At 40.6% G+C, this 16,600-nt stretch overlaps 1 protein-coding gene across 1 annotated transcript in view; it reads left to right on the forward strand.

Moving 5' to 3' along the window:
- The window catches only part of CHD2 (chromodomain helicase DNA binding protein 2), a gene marked incomplete at both ends in the record, with an annotated part of 111,875 nt that overhangs the window by 793 nt on the left and 94,482 nt on the right, over nt 1-16,600 (forward strand). Inside the window, one exon of the mRNA XM_080692751.1 lies at nt 16,100-16,331. Coding sequence (XP_080548877.1) covers nt 16,100-16,331 — 232 coding nt within the window. The remainder of the gene's footprint in view (nt 1-16,099; nt 16,332-16,600) is intronic.

The following is a 16,600-nucleotide window of genomic DNA, read 5'->3' on the forward strand; positions in this document are numbered from 1 at the left end:
TGTATATTTACATTTAAAGCATTTTAAGGTTTATTTGTATGCTTATATTAAGACTTTCTGGTTGGTGGATATAGTATCTCATCCTCACATTTTAGTTGCTGCTTTAAATTTATTGATTTATTTTAACAGAGTCATCTGGAATGCTTTTTTATCTTCTGAAGCTAACAAATGTACTGTTTGTCCAAATCATAATTTGTTTCACATTACTTGGAGTAGCTTATTAATTTCTTAAGTAATAAAGCCTCTAAGATGTTTATGATATATTATCAATGTATCTCAATTTTTAAAATGATATGGATGCATTTCTTGATGTGTTCTCTAAGAGTTGTCATGTTATAAATTTTAAATCATGAAGTTAACAGAATGTGATTGGTGTTGTGATTTTTCTTTACAATTTTGATTTTACCTTTTATTTTTGTTATGTTTTTTTAATTATTAGGCTAGTGAATTTGGATTTAAAATTTTTGTTATAAATGTTGAATTTTGTTTTAGACTGACTCATTTGAGCCTTTCTTTTAAAAATGTATTTGCAAGTTCTTTTGCAAATTGAGGCAATTTTAGATGTCTTTGAATTGAATTGCCCATGTAATTACTAGGTTATGGAGAACAAAAAACTTCTGTACTCATTCTACACTGATTTTTCTGGAAAGTAATGACAATTCGAAGAAATAGGAAGCCCCAGATATATTTGACAGATTAAAGATTCAATTCTAAAATTGTTAATCCCTTGAGTATATGATTTGCATAGTCTCACATGGCTTTGGCTTTCTTATGCGATGTTTGTGGTTAACTTCATTGATCAGACATTGCTTTGTAACTTAAAAATGGAGCAGCAGTGCTGCCATTCTTTCAATATTTTTACTCTTATCTGGAAAACTTCTTTGAAAGTTGTCATGCATTTGATTACTTATACAGGAGTTACAATTAGACAAGAAGCATATATTTAATACCTTATTAGTACCATACACCTGATGAATGTCCAGAAATACTTGAGACTTCCCGAAAAGAAGATTGAGTTACATTTAAGTTACTGTTAAGTTGCACACATTATTAATACATGTACATAATTATGACATCACTTCCTTGGAAAGATTGGAAAGCTTAAAAGATGCTAATGTTTAAATGTAGTAGATCACATCTAGTGAGCTGAAATTAAGAAGGTTCTCTCTAACTATTATTCGGCATATTTTGCCCTTGTGTAGTTTATTTGTAAGGACCTTTTTTTTTTTTTTATGGCACAATGTATAGTGCTTAGGGAATACTACAAAAATGACCTTTTGCAGCGTGAGACCCAGGAGAGGAAAGGAAGAATTTGCAGGTCAATTGAACTTTTATCTGGGAACTACTTCAGGAACTGTAAGGAATGAGTGAATTCAAGTAAACTTGTTATTTTCCTGTTTTTGCAACTAGTGTAATACTTAGTAGTGATTATGTAAGTTTGTATTTTGGTGTCCTCTTTAATGCTTTAGTCGAATATGTTAATACTATGTATATCACGATTTTTGAAGATTAAAATTTACTTTCAGAAATGGAACTTTAAGGAGAATTTACTACTTGTAAAATTTATAAATATTAAAAGCAGTGTTAGTGATGGGCATAGTGTACAACACTTTAAATTGCAGTTTATGGACCACAAGTAATATCAAAAGAATGGGAACTTGGGAGAAGGAAATGTGGATGGAACCCTGCATGCACAGAGTTCTGTGTGTTCAGGACGCTGCGTTTGCAGTTTATATAAAGAAGCAACGTTTATTAAGTTCATACCCAAATGATCTGCCTTTGAGCCAGATTCACTTTGGACACCCGAGGTGTGGGTAAAATCTTACGCTCTTCATAAGCCTTCAGCTCTTATCTAAAAGGCTGCGGGCGATTAGCAATGGCATAATGCAGTGTTACTGTGCACTGGAACAGGCAGTGTAAGTGGCAGCCATTTTATGACGCTGATAATACTTTAAAAATCGGGTTTTTTGAGAAGGCTGAAAATAAACGAAACCTGAAATACCAAAACATGCCCCCCATCCCCTTCCCTCCTTTGGTGCTCTGGGGCTGATATTAAAGGCAGCTCGACGGACCGCGCCGGCGGCAGCCCCGGGAGTCACTGGCGTCTTGGTGCAGGTCCAGCTCAGTCACAAAATGGCTGTTCCTTTGTGCCGCAGCGCTGACAGACATACTGCATCGCACTGTGTACTCGCCAAGCAGCAGGAAGTTGCCGTGCGGAGTTCAAAGGCCGGCCTGCGCCGGCGCCGGCGGCCCATTGGCTGCGCGCGTGGCAACAGCCGGGTCAGCGCGCGCCGCCCAGGCCCCGCCCCCGACGCCGGCGCGCCGTGCGTGCGTGCGGTGACGCTCGTCCGCCGGGGGCGGGGCGCGGGGCGGGGCCTCCGCGGAGGCCGCGGCGCTCAGTCGCCCTTGCTGCTCCTCCCGCGCCGCGCCGCGCCTCACCGTGCGCTCTCCAGGCCGACTCCTGGGGTGCTTTCTTTCGGAAGCAGCTTCTGCTTTTGATGAAAAGACACCGATCGGGAGTCTTCTAAAAGAAAACCTGCCAGTTTTTTCCTTTTTGTTTTAGCTTTTTCTTTCTCACAACCCAGTAATTTCCCCCTGTCCATTTCCTTGTTCAGTGTGAACAGATTAGTGAGTTTTTGTTACCATTCACACAAACCAAGGGGTGTGTTTTTATTTTAATTGAGACGTCTAAGTGGTTGCTAAATCTGCTTAATACATGGCTCATAAAGACTATTTGAAATCCCCCCCTTGCATTTTTACTTGGTGTCATACATTTTCTCAATTGGCATGTGATGGAGAAAAAAGGTCAGTATGTGTTAAGTGATTAATGTTTAAGATTCAAAATTGGGTACTTAAGTAGGAAACAGGAGTTTTTGGTTTAATAACGAATTAAATAGTGGCAGAATACAGCATTCAGCATTCGTCCAGGTGCAACTTAGTCCTCAAAACAACTTTTTAAAGTTTTAATGGCATATGCTAAGAACAGTCACTGCAGACTTGGCTGAAAAGTGCCTTCTAAGATCCTCCGTTTAATTTAATCCTGGTAAACTGCAAAAGTGCTTGTGTTGATCCCATGGCTTACCCTGTTTGGAAACTCTTGAAAGCAATTAAAAAAAAAGCAATTTACCAACCGTATCTTCATAAGTGAGTCATAAGTAATGAATTCAAGCATGAAAGAAAGGCTAGATTGGTGGGTTTTTCTTCCACTCACAAACCTTTTTCCTTATTCTGGTACTTTTTGAAAATTCAGTAACTAATCAGTAAGATATTGTATAGAAGGCCTCAGTTCAGTTCTTAGCACAGTTCATGTTCATTAAACGTTGAGGAAAATTATGCTACACTTTAAAAGAGTTGTTGGCCTCCTGAGCATAGGTAGAGATACTTCGGGGGCATCTCAAGTTTCTGAAAAAGTTCGTGAAAACTAAAACTCCCTCTAATAGTGGAGTTTGTAGGTTCCCATAGTCTGGGTTCTTTGAGGAAGAATTCTTTGGAAAGTTTATTGGGAACTAGCTGAAAAACTGAATTTTCAGTTTGTTCTGTGGAAGTGGAAAGATTTGCACGAAGATCCTAAAACTTATTTGTAAGCACATAAAAGTACTTGTAAAACTTCAGTGTTGAAGATTAACTGCCTTCCAGCATTTTAAAATTTATCTCCCACCGTAAGAACAAAGAGTAGTTGCATTCCTTTTCTGTTTATTACATTGAATTAAAATTGTACTAAGGTTTTAGGACTTGCCAAATGCCCTTAAATTCCCAAATGTGGGATAGAATTAAACAGTTAACATTGTAATTAATGTTTAGGGAGGATATAAAAAAGTTTTTTCTTAGTTCTGCTCTTTGAGCCTTTTTTACTCTGTAGAGAATGACATGAAGTAGCAAGTAAAGAATGTGTTAAATAATCTTTTTGTATAGATACAGATATATAGTGTGTGTGTGATATATATATATATATATATATATATATATATAGAGAGAGAGAGAGAGAGAGAGAGAGAGAGAGAGAGAGAGAGAGAGATATCTGAGAGAGAGAGAAGGAAGGAAAGACTGGGAAGTGACCCCAGAGGCATTCTGCCTCTGATCTATACCTCCAGTCCTGTTTTATTTTTATTTGGAAACAGGGTCTTGCTAGGTTGATGAGAGTCTCACTACTTGTGTCCTCGAACCTATGATCCTTCTGTCTCAGCCTCACCACCATGTGTATTCTGTATGTTTAAAACTTGGCTTATTCCAATGTTTGGCTCTTTGGTGATGAGCACCTTTTGTAAAGATTAAGTCAGGGGAGTGAGTAGGCAAACTATTTTATAAGGAGTTTTAATTGTAGCAGTTGTAGCAAGTTGATGCTTTAGGAGTGAATGTGGAAGTTCAGTTGAATTTTGCCCCAAACTCACAGATTACATAATGAAGTTTACTGTGGCACCTTTCACCTACTCCACCCCGCATTGCTGACCCTTGTGGGAAATGGCTCCTGAGACCACGTGAGCTTTCCAGGCTGATATGGTTTTTCCCATAAAATTTGTTTTGGTAAACTTTTCACTTTTTCCAAGCCTGAAAACTGAAAAAAAAAAAAAAAACAAAACAAACAAAAAACAAAAAACAAAAAACTGTTCTTTATAACATCTAGTACTCTTCTCCTGCATTATCATCATTATTTAAGAAATTTTAGCTCACCCTTCCAGTACTCAGTTTCAGTTGGCTTCCTTGAACAGGGTGTTACAACAACAAAGAACACATTGTTTTTTAAAAAGATATGAAGTATTTTTTAATACAAGTAAAAGTAACTTTGTTAGTTTACTTATCTTGGGTGCTTGTTATTGTAGCTAATTCCTTCCTGAATTCCGGTGGAAAGGGAGTTTGCCCCCACATTATCAGTTACTGTTCTGAAACTTTAAGGGTAAAGTCAGAAAAACACAAGATATCCAAGGCCTTTATTCCCCCCTCCTTTTGTACTGAGGATGGAACCCAGGTGAGTTCCTATCACTGAGCTACACACACCACCCCAGCTCTTTTTAAAAACATTTTATATAGAAATAGGGTCTTGGTAAATTGCTGAGGCTGGCCTGGAACCTGTAATTCTCCAGTCTCAGAGTTCCAGGTACAGTGGTTATAGGAATGTTTCATCATGCCTGGCAGTTTTATTTTTAAGTAGTGTAGCAAAATTTTGGATACATTGTTTCATGACCCTCTTTTTTTCCTAATCTAGACTTTTTTTTTTTTTTGTGGTACTGGGGTTCCTGGAAGCCCTTCTACCTCCGGTATACACTCCCACGGACTACACTCCCAGACCTATTTTTTTAACATTTTTATGTGGAAACAGAGTCTCTTAAGCCAGCGAGGCTGGCTCCGAACCAGCGCGATCCTCCTGTCTCCGCCTCCCAAGCACGGGGATTACAAGCGTGCGCCACCACGCCCGGCCTAATCTAAACTTTTAATTGATAAAGTAGCCCTGGAAGAGGACGACCCTTATGAAAAGCTCCTATAGTTGGAGACATTTGAGTAGATTATGAAAAGGTGTGGGGGAAGCCTTTTTTTCCTGGGGAACTGAGCCCAGGGCATTCTACCTCCAAGCTGTACTCCCAGCCCTTTTTTATTTTTTATTTGGAACGGGGTCTCACTGGGTTGCTGAGTCTCATTATGCTGCTGAGGCTATCCTTGAACCTGCAGTCCTCCCACCTTAGCCTCCCCAGTAGCTGGGATTACAGGTGTTAGGCCATGAAAAATATTTCAGTTCCCTTTGCTGGGATACTGGCAGTAGGGAAAATAGGATCCTTCTGATCCTAAGGGAAAGAATGTTAAAGAAGAGGATGGCCACGGCAACATTCCAAGCCCCGTCCTGACTTCATTCTTTGGATCTCCTTGCTGGGAAAGGGCTGTGTATATAATAGGTAATGGGTACCAGGTTCACATTCTAGTTTTGTACTCACAATTTTTTATTCCCAGTTTAGACCAGTGCAGGACCTGGCATTTTCTCATTTTTTGAAACGTCCACAGTGGTAGACATGGGGGTAACACAACATAATGCTTTTAGAGCATTAGCAAAGAGTCTGGCACACTGAGAGCATAAACTCTTAGTATAATATCTTATTCCTACTGCTGTTTGTTACTTTCACCCCCCTCCCCGTTTCCTGAGTTCTGTAGAGCCCTGGGGGTGGCTCTGGCTTGCCTAGAGAGTCCATGAAGGCCACATAGGGAAGAGGCTTGTAAGAGTGACTTCAGGATGCAGGTTCTCTCTTAGTTAAAGCCATTGGGTGTTTTTAGTAGTTAATCCTCCTGAAACATTTTTTCTCAGAACACTTCGTCTTTGAAGGGACTACACGATTCTTTTTAAATTATAACAGCTTCTTGCATGAGTCATGGCTCAGCTCTTTCTTGGCAGTCACTCTGGGTAAATATCCCCACCCCCAAGCTGGTAATAAACTGCCCTGGTTTACCCTCTGCCTCTGCTCCCATTTCAAGCTACTGAAGTTTCGGGGTCAATAGAGAACATCGTGGTGGATGGCTGGCTGTTGGGATATAAATGTAATGGCAGTGATATTTACAAGTTATGTTGACCTGTGGTGACTTCCTCTCACTGTAGCACTAGGTATTCAATTTAGTGTACTCTCTAATGTGCAGTTTATTCTTTTGGTACTCTAGGGTCAAGATTTGTGTATTTTCGGTTTTCTTTACTTCCTCCATTTTCTTTTTGGTGTATGGGTTAGTTGAGGTTTGTTTTTTGTTTCTATTTCAGAACTTGGAGAGCATTTAAAAACATCAGTGTCCAGCCCAGCCCTCAGTATTCAGTTTTTCAAAGCTCTCCATATGTCATAAATTTGCCGGTTTCCATATGTTTGTAATATCTCCGTGTGTTCTGAAACTGATAGAGTACATTTTGCTTTTCTGTTGCCTATCCCATCTTAATTCTTTTTAGGCCAATTTAATAGTTTGAGTTTGGAGCTCTGGAAATAAGGTGGGTGGGGCTTTAGAAGGGGTGTACTCTTGATTTAAGAGGAAAAGGTTCTGTTTTAAATATACTAGGAGTATCCTCCATTCTCTTTTTTTTTTGGGGGGGGTACTGAGGATTGAGCCCAAGGGTATTCTATCTTTGAGCTATACTCAGAGCCCTTTTTATTTTTTATTATTTTATTTTATTTTGTGGTACTGGGAATTGAACTCAGAGACATTCTACTTCTGAGCCACACTCCAGCCCTATTTTATATTTTGTTTGGAAACAGGGCCTCACTAGGTTGATGAGAATCTGACAACTTGCCGAGGCTGTCCTTGAACCTGTGATTCCCCTGTCTCACCTTCCTAAGTACTGAGATTACAGACAGACACCACCTTATCCAGCTTTTATTTTTTATTTTGAAATAGGATCTTGCTAAATTTCTGAGGCTGTCCTGGAACCTGCAATTCTCCAGTCACAGCCTCTCTTGCACTGGGATTATAGGCGTGTACTACCACACCGGGCTTTAGGAATACCTTTACGATATGCATAAGATATTCATTTCTGAATCCCCCTTTGTCTTCCAGTTGGTCTAGTCTATTGCTTTTCCTAGTACAGTTCTCTTTATAGCCTTCAGATACTTCCGAAAGTTTAGATTTTAGAATTATTTACTTTCAGTAGAATTATATTTAATTCTTAACACCCTTCTCTCTAACTTAGAGAGATAACCATCTAAAACGAAAGGTTCACAGGCTGTTTCAAAGCCAGCTTCCACAATGTAGCCAGACTCTTGGTAGCCCTGTCTCTAAATAAGAAAATCAGGCTGAGGCGTAGCTTGGATCGAACCCAAGAACATTCTGCCTCTGAGCTGTACCCCTAGGCCTTTTTTAATTTTATTATTTGAAAACGGGGTCTCTCCAAGTTGTTGAGGCTGGCTTCAAATCTGCCATGCTCCTGTGTGGGTCTCCTAAGTACTGGGATTACAGTGTGCGCCATCTTGCCCGACTTTCATTTTGGATTTTAAATCATGAAAGAAAATTTTATGCTGTGAACACTTGATAGAGAAATGCCATACACTCAGGGGCAGTGGCACATGTCCAGGCCTCCCAGTACTTGGGAGGCTGACTTGGGGAGATCACAAGTTTGAGGGTAGCCCGGGCAATTTAGCAAGACTCTTTCAAAATAAAAAAAGGCTGAAGTTGTAGTTCAGCAGTGGAGTACCCCTGAATTCAATCCCAGTACTAGAAAACCAAAAGCTATTAACAATGTATAAAATAATGTGTAAATTGTGTGAAATCAATGTATAGAATGTATACAAAGTTTAGCCGGGCATGGTGGTGGCACATATTTGTAATCCCAGCATTTGGGAAGCTGAGACAGGAGGATCATGGTTAGTGGACAGCCTCAGCTACTTAGTGAGGTCCTTTGCAACTCAGTGAGACCCTGTTTCAAAATAAAAGAGGAAAATACAGAGCTGGGGGTGGGTGGAGTATATACAAAGTTTATATATTTATGTGTTTATGAATCCCTGTACATATACACCTATATATAAAGCCTTTCTTTAAGAAAATGTGAGTCAGTATAGCAGATATGTTAGTGTAGCAGAAATGTTAATTAGCAATCCCTTCAGGTTTAGATTCAGATACTAAGCATGGGTTCTCTTCAAAGGCCTGTGGGTGATCTTAGTTTCTACCGAGCGCTGCTGCACTCAGGCCGTTCTCTTCTCCAGTTGCGTTGTGTGCTTGCCAAGAATGGGAAGGTACTCCCCAAATTTTAGCTATGTTGATTGTACTCGTAATTTTGCATTTTAATTTTAATTGATAAAATGATTGATTGTTTCAGTGAAAACAAAGTCGAAGGCTTTGAAAGAGTCAATAGTAGCATTTTAGTGCCTACTAGAATGAGTCTAGAATTTGTTTTGAATTCTGTGTGTGTGTGTGTGTGTGTGTGTGTGTGTGTGTGTGTGTGTGTAACCCAGAGGCATTCTACCTTTGAGCTACACCCCCAGCCCTATTTTAAGTTTATTTTGAAACAGGGTCTCACTAGATTGATGAGTCGCACGACTTGCTGAGGCTGTCCTGGAACCTGCAATCCTTCTGTTCCAGCCTCCCAAGTGCTGGGATTACAAGCGTGTGTGTCACCACACCCAGCATATGTGTGCTAATTTGTGTAATACAGTTCTGTGCGTAGGTAGTTAGGATTATCACCCTTACTGTAAATGAGAAAAGCAAAGCTTAAGGGGGAGTAAACGGGAGAATTGTGCTTCAGACTCCTCCTGCAGTTTGGTTCTAGGATTGCTTAAGCATCTTGTGAACAGCTGCTGTCATGTTTGTTGGATAACCATATAGGAGATGGGAGAAGATAATAAAAATCTTGAATCATTGCATGTTTTGCTTATTTTAAAAAGCTTTACATTTTAGAATACAGCAAAAAAAAAAAAAAAAAAAAAAACCCTCAACATCCGTGAATGTAAAGATGCCAGAAGCATGATGCTGCCCAGAAGGCCATGGTTCGCACCCAGAGGTTCACGTAAAAATGAAGCTGCCCTAAGGGTGGGTTAAGGAAGGAGGGCAGGTGGTGGAGACCTGAACTTTGTCCCCAGCCAGTTGGATTTCTCTGCCACACATGCACTTTGAATTGGACCCCAGTGGATGAAGATCTGTGTTTTGCTTCTAGTCATTTTTTGTTGTTATAAATTGTGTGGGAACTAACACATACAGGTTTTGAATGAGCATCACTTGGAGAATATAAATAAAACACGTCTCATTTTATTGGCTTTTTTTTTTTTTTGTACTGGGGATTGAACTCAAGGGCATTCTGCCTCTTAAGCTACACCCCCAGGCTTTTAAATTTTTTTGTTTTTGAAACAGATTCTTATTGGGTTGCTGAGAGTCTAATTACTTGCTGACACTGTTCTTGAATTTGTGGTCCTCCTGTCTCAGCATATAGGGATTACAAGCATGCACTACCACACCTGGCTCCCGATTGGCTTTTACAGATTGCCCAAAAAGGGGAAATGTCAGAAGCTCTGGGTAGGGCTCTTGCTTAGCCAGGGTTGGAAACATTCATTCTTTCGGTATGCTCTTTCAAGGAAATAGTTCTTTGGTATGATGAAAGTTGGAAATCTTACATGATTAGTGTTTTCTTCAATTCAGATAAGGTGGTTTGACACTTAAATAAGGACAATGTGTGGATGCTAAGTTGTAACTTTGAAAGGGGAATGATGGGTCAGATTCACGTAGTGTTCTTTTTCTCTTACTTATTTACACATTCATAAATACGTACTGGGAATTGAATCCAGAGACTTTTTGCCATTGAGCCACATCCCTAACCCATTTGTTTATTTATTAATTGTTTTTGTGGTACTGGGGATGCAACCCAGGGGCCTTCAGGAATATACCCCCAGCCCTGTTTTATTTTTACTTGGAAACGGAGTCTTGGTAAGTTACTAAGAACCATACTAAGTTTCCGAGGCTTGGCTTCAAGCCTGTGATCCTCCTGTCTCAGCCTCACAAGTCCTGGGATAACAGGGTGTGCCATGACACCGGGCTCCCTTTTTATTTTGGGATGAGGTCTTGTTGAGTTCCCGGCTGGCCTGGAACTTGAAACCCCTCTACCTCAGCTTCCTGAGCCTCTGGGCTTATTGGTGCGCCCCACCACACATCCTTTTTATTTCTCTTACTTAAAAAATGTACCCTCAGAATTAAGCTTTACTTAGACATTTAATTCCTCAAATTAATTTGCTGAGAATCATCACCTGTCATATTACAAGACCAGTCACTTGGAAGTTCTAAAATCCACTTGTTCTGGCGTTGTGGCCAGGAATCAAATGAACAGTCTCAGTTGATTGTTTACCTGAGGCAGGTTTGGGAATATGGTCCAGTCGGGTAGGCTCTGGGTGTGTCTCTTCTGCCTCCTTTTAGCTGCGGATCTTGGGTAGGAGCCTCTCAGCCTATTTTTCTTTTTTCTTTTCTTTTCCTTTCATTTCTTTTCTGTGGTACTGGGGATAGAACCCAGGGGCATTCTACCTCCGAGCTGCACCTTCAGTCAGATTTTTTATTCTTTATTTTGAAACAGAGTCTCACTGAGTTGCAGAGGGCCTCACTAAGTAGCTGAGGCTGGCCACAAACCGCGATCCTCTTGTCTCAGCCTCCTGAATGCTGGGATTACAAGCGTGCGCCACCACGCTCGGCTCCTATTCATCTTTTAAAGTAGAGTAAGTGCAGTCTCTTAAGAAAATTAGGATTAAATCAAATAATGATTGTGAGGCAGTGATCTTCAACAAGTGGCAGTTTTGCAAGTCCCCTTCCCCAGTGTGGACGTTTTTGCAGTCTTTAAATAGATTTGATTATCACTATTAGAGGAAGGGGTGCTAGTGGCATCTGAAGGGTAGAGGCCTGGGATGCTGTTGAACATCTGACAAACAATAATCCAGTCTAAAATATCTGTAATGTCACTTTTTAGAAACCACGCCTAAAAAAAACACCTAGCAAGCGCTTGTCACAGTGAATGCTGGTTATTCAGAGGCTCTTCACCTTTGCAGTTTCTTTTCTGAGGCTCCTCCTTCTTCCTTAGTTTCCCATTTACTGTTGGAGTTGGTAGTTAGGACATTTAAATTTCCTTTGAACTTCAAAGCTGTGTAAACATCTATCTTATAAAAATATAAAGATTATAGCCTACAAGCTAATAAGGAAGCATGAGTCTCAGAAGACAAAGAGGGAACTCCTGGTCAGTTTAATCTTTTTACTTTTACTGTTCTAAATGTAAATATTTCTCGTGAGATGAGTAGTTATATCCTTGTTAATGAATTCTAGGGAGGGCTTTTCCCCTTAGAACGGCTTTAAACGGGTTCGTGGTTTGCGTGGTTTTGTTTTTACTTGAGTAGAAAGCTTGCTTTGTCCTTGGTGTGTAATATATTGCCAGATCCTGATTTAGCACTTACTTGCAAAATGGTTTGTCCAGTTTTATTTTTTACCTTATCTAGGCTCCTGGATATAATTTCTCCCTGATCACTATATATACACACCTTGGTGTGTCATGAACTGTTTAGGAAGGCTCAATGTTCAGTGGTTCCTGGGGAGCAGAAGTAACATGATAAAGCCTAAGGCTCCAGTCGAGAATTGTAGAAACATGTTTCTTAAAGGTAGAGGTTTTCTTTTCTTTTTACCACTAGCTTTTTTTTTTTTTTTTTTTTTTTTTTACGGTACTGGAGATTGAATCCAGATCTACCTCCGAGCTACCCCAGCCCTATTATTTTGATTGATTGATTTATTTTTTTGGTGGTACTGGGGTTCCTGGAAACCCTTCTACCTCTGGGCTACACTCCCAGACCTATTTTTATATTTTTATTTGGAAACAGGGTCTCTCAAGCCAGCAAGGCTGGCTTCGAACCTGCGCGATCCTCCTGTCTCCTCCTCCCAAGCACCAGGATTACAAGCGTGCGCCACCACGCCCGGCTTATTCTTTATTTTGAAACAGGGTCTTGTAGGTGAGGCTGGCTGCGAACCTGTGATCCTCCTATCTCAGCCTCCCAAGTACTGGGTTCACAAGTGTGCACTACTGCCCCCAGCTTACCACTGTCTTTTTATTTGGAAGGCACTGGATTTAGCCCTTTCACTCTGAAAACTGTAAGCACCGTTCTCTGCACACTTTCATTGCACGACACGGTTTGATGCCTTTTTCTGGCGTCAAAAGACAAATTTCAACAAATTAAATTGAAAGCTCTCTTGGGATTTTATTAGTGATACTTTAATTGGATGCACTCAACGGGAACAAGGAAGCAACAGTGTGAAAAAGATTGGTGACCTGGCATGGTGGCTCTTGAAGTCCCAGTACTTGGGAGGCTGGGACAGGAGGGTTGCAGGTTTGAAGCCAACTTCAGTGACTTAGGAAGATCCTGTTGTTAAAAAAAAAAAAAAAAAGTGCCAGGAAAGGTTATTGCTGGGAGAACTTTGATATGCTAGATCAGATTGGCCTTGGGGGATTTGGTTATCATTTTTCTCCTGAGTGACTCCATTTTAGTTTGGTTTCTTAGGCCCCAATATAGGAATTCAATCCACATATTATGGCCTCTTATAAATTAGCACTGGAAAGAGGGTCCCTAGTGTTACTGCTGCTATAATAACTTCCAGAAAAACTATTGAATCCTAGGAAGGGATCAGTTCTGTGATGTTTAAAAACATACCTTTTGGGGGGTGAAATGATCAAGAATTTAGAACAGTTAAAGGAATACAGTTTTAAGTTTTAGTTAAAAAAAAAAGTTTATTGTAAGGATTAGAAGACTTTTTGCATATGCTTGACACTTTAAAGGGCTTCAAAATATTAGCGATTTTATCACTGATAGCTCAGCCTTGAAATAAGTTTTATTGAAGATTGTTTTGTATTTTTCCAGATATTGCTTTCACCAACGAAATAAACAAGATCTGCCAAGTAGTTCAGCCATTTTGTAAGTGGTTAGGAAAATAAACAGCACTTAAGTGCTGAAATGGCGGCTCTTGGGCTCAGAACCTGCAGGTCCATCTTTAAGTGGAATGTTGTGCTGCCCTCTTGTGGCCGCTTGGGAAATGGCTATTGAAAATTTAAAAGTGGAACAAAAACTGCTGTTTGCTTTAGTTTAGTTTAAGAAATATTTACTCACTCTATCTTCAGCTTCAGAAGGGATTTTTGAAGGCATACCAGTTTCTCATGTCCACAAATAAAAGTGTTTAACTTTTTTCTACTTGAACCTAATATCCTAATTTTATTTTATTTTATTTATTTGTGTGTGTGTGTGTTACTGAGATTTAAACTCAAGAGCATTTTATCTCTGATCTATATCCCCAACCCTGTTTTATTTTCTTAATTTGAAACAGGGTCTCACGAGGTTGATGAGGCTGGCTGCAAACCAGTGATCCTCTTGTCTCAGCCTCCCAAGTACTGGGATTACAGGTATGTGCCGCTCCACCTGGCCCTGAGTAATGCAGTATCTCCTGCTTGAGTATGTGTATTGTTTTGCATCTGACTTGGTTCCAAAAATAATTTTGTAGAAAACATTTATTTTGCATTCATTTACATCTCTAGCTAGTTTTGTGTACTTTGGGGTGTTTTTACCTTGGATTTGACTCTTGGAGGGATTTATTTTGGACAGTGAACTAATTTACATTAAAATATTTATGTCATAGTGAACAACTGAATTCATACTATGCTTCAATCATAAATTGTCAAGAATATAATTTTTCGATTACATCTTCTTCAACACACAGAGATAACACATTGTTTATTTGATATTTATATTTTCTTGGGTTTAATTTTCATAGTTTTTTTAAACCTTAAAATGACACAAGTTAATCTGCGGAAACCACAAATATATACCCTCCCAGCAGAATAAACCACTGCTAGCAATTTGTAGATTAAGGTATATTTATACACAAGGGTGTGCTGATGGGAATGTGGCTATGCTTTCTACCTAGAAGCTATTGTATGCCCTGTTATATTTCTGGTGGTCATTCTCCTCCATAAACACAGAAATACACAGCTGTACAAGCAGGTGTGTACAAGGATATTTATGGTTTTTTTGGTGTGTGTGTGTGTGGCGGTACTAGTGATGGAACCCAGGGGCATGCTACCTCCAAGCTATACCCCCCCAGCCCCTATTTTTTAGTTTTTATTTTAAAACAGGGTCTCACTGAGTTGCAAATGGCCTCACTAAGTGGCTGAGACTGTCTGTGAACCGCGATCCTCCTGTCTCAGCCTCCCCGAAAGCTGGGATTACAAGCGTGCGCCACCATGCCCGGTTAATCTTTATAGTGTTATTGGTGAACAGTTTGGAAATAATCTAAGTATTCTGCTGAGACATCCACAACCATGAAAGTGTTGACTAAGTAGCAATGTGACAGTGACCTAGGGTACCATTCATGGGGCTCTTTACTCAAATGTAGCTTCTTTATGCGAGGCAGTTCAAAGGGAATGAGATATCTGTACATATACATCTGCCTTTGTGGGCACTTACATTATGTTGCATTCCCTTGCGATGCTTCCTGCTTTTTAGGACAAAAGATTAAAAGCCTTTTTAGTTAACTGGACTGTTGTAGTTATCTTAAGTAGACTAATGATGTCTTTTGTGGCTTCCTGGCTCTTTAGGTTGTTAGTTGAAGATTTTCTTCTATTTTTTTTTTTTGTGTGTGTGTGGCAGTGAGGATTGAACCCAGAGGTGTTCCACCTTAGAATGATACTCCCAGTCCTATTTTATTTTGAAACAGGGTCTCGCTAGGCTGATGAGTCTTGCTACTTCCTGAGATTGTCCTCGAACCTGCGATCCTCCTGTGTCAGCCTCTCAAGTACTGGGATTACAAGTGGGCGTCACCACGGCCAGCTGAAGATTTACGATCTGTTCTGTTGTGGGAGCATTCCTTTTGTGAGGGGTAAATGGCACGTACCGTTGTTCTGGGACAGTTCATGTGGATTGCTGGGAGCAGTGGGCGGCAGGGAAGGAACGGTCAGTGGTGGGCCTGGGGAATCTGCAGAGGCCCGTTGCCTGGAGAGGGTCAGCATCTGTGCTCGAATCCCCACGCCTCTGTGGCGCGCTCTGCTGATTGCTGTGAAAATGCAGCCTCTACTTCCTCCTCACACCCCTCTCAGCCCATCTGAACCCCACACCCCTTTCTTTTGTTTTGGATGGTATTAGGGATTGAACTCAGGGGCTTTGACCTCTGAGCTACCCCCCAGCCACATTTTATTTTTACTGAGAAACGGTCTCATTAAGTTGCATCCTTCCACTTTGCCTTTTTATTTTGTTTTGCGGGGAAAATGCTACTTAACCGTCAAACCTAGTATATTCATATTGACCTGGTTTTAAATCTTACTCTCAGGGAAGTCTGAAAGTTAAATATTTCAGAACCTCATTTTTACCTCATCTGAATCAAGGGAACAACATCCATCTTCAGGTCTTTGAAAAGAACTGACCTACATAAATCAGCTGGTGTGTGGCATCAGGTCAACACTCAGGAGCAGCAGCGATTGGCCGTGTTGACAATGGTGGCAGTAACATTTGCAATATAAAAATATGTAAAATGATTTTGCTGTTAAATTATAAAAGTTATTATCTGCTGCTATTTTTATCACCAGTATTTTTAAAAAAACAGATTTGCATTGCAGTTCTTAAATCTCTCCGTGTCTGCCTCTCTTCTGTCTCCAATTAAGCCATTCAGCCTCTGAAGAAGGTTCGGGTTCAGACTCGGGCAGCCAGTCGGAAAGTGAGCAGGGCAGTGATCCAGGAGGTGGACATGGCAGTGATTCCAACAGCAGCTCGGAGTCTTCCGAGAGTCAGTCAGAATCTGAGAGTGAATCAGCAGGCTCCAAATCCCAGCCAGTTCTTCCAGAAGCCAAAGAGAAGCCCGCCTCCAAGAAGGAACGGATAGCTGATGTGAAGAAGGTATCTGTTGGCCGCACCGCGTGCTGCGCTGCTCGCTAGGACCAGCCAGCAGACCTGTGTTATTTGGAAACTCATGAGTATAACTTGACAGCAAGAATGACAGCCACGTTTTTGTTTTTAAAAAATTGTGATCAGTCAGCCGGGCGTGGTGGCACACGCTTGTAATCCCCGCGCTTGGGAGGTGAAGACAGGAGGATCGCACAGGTTCGAAGCCAGCTGCGCTGGCTTAAGAGATCCTGTTTCCAAATAAAAATATAAAATAGGTCTGG

The sequence above is a fragment of the Muscardinus avellanarius genome (genome assembly GCF_963383645.1).
Source record: "Muscardinus avellanarius genome assembly, chromosome: 3".
Lineage (NCBI taxonomy): Eukaryota > Metazoa > Chordata > Mammalia > Rodentia > Gliridae > Muscardinus > Muscardinus avellanarius.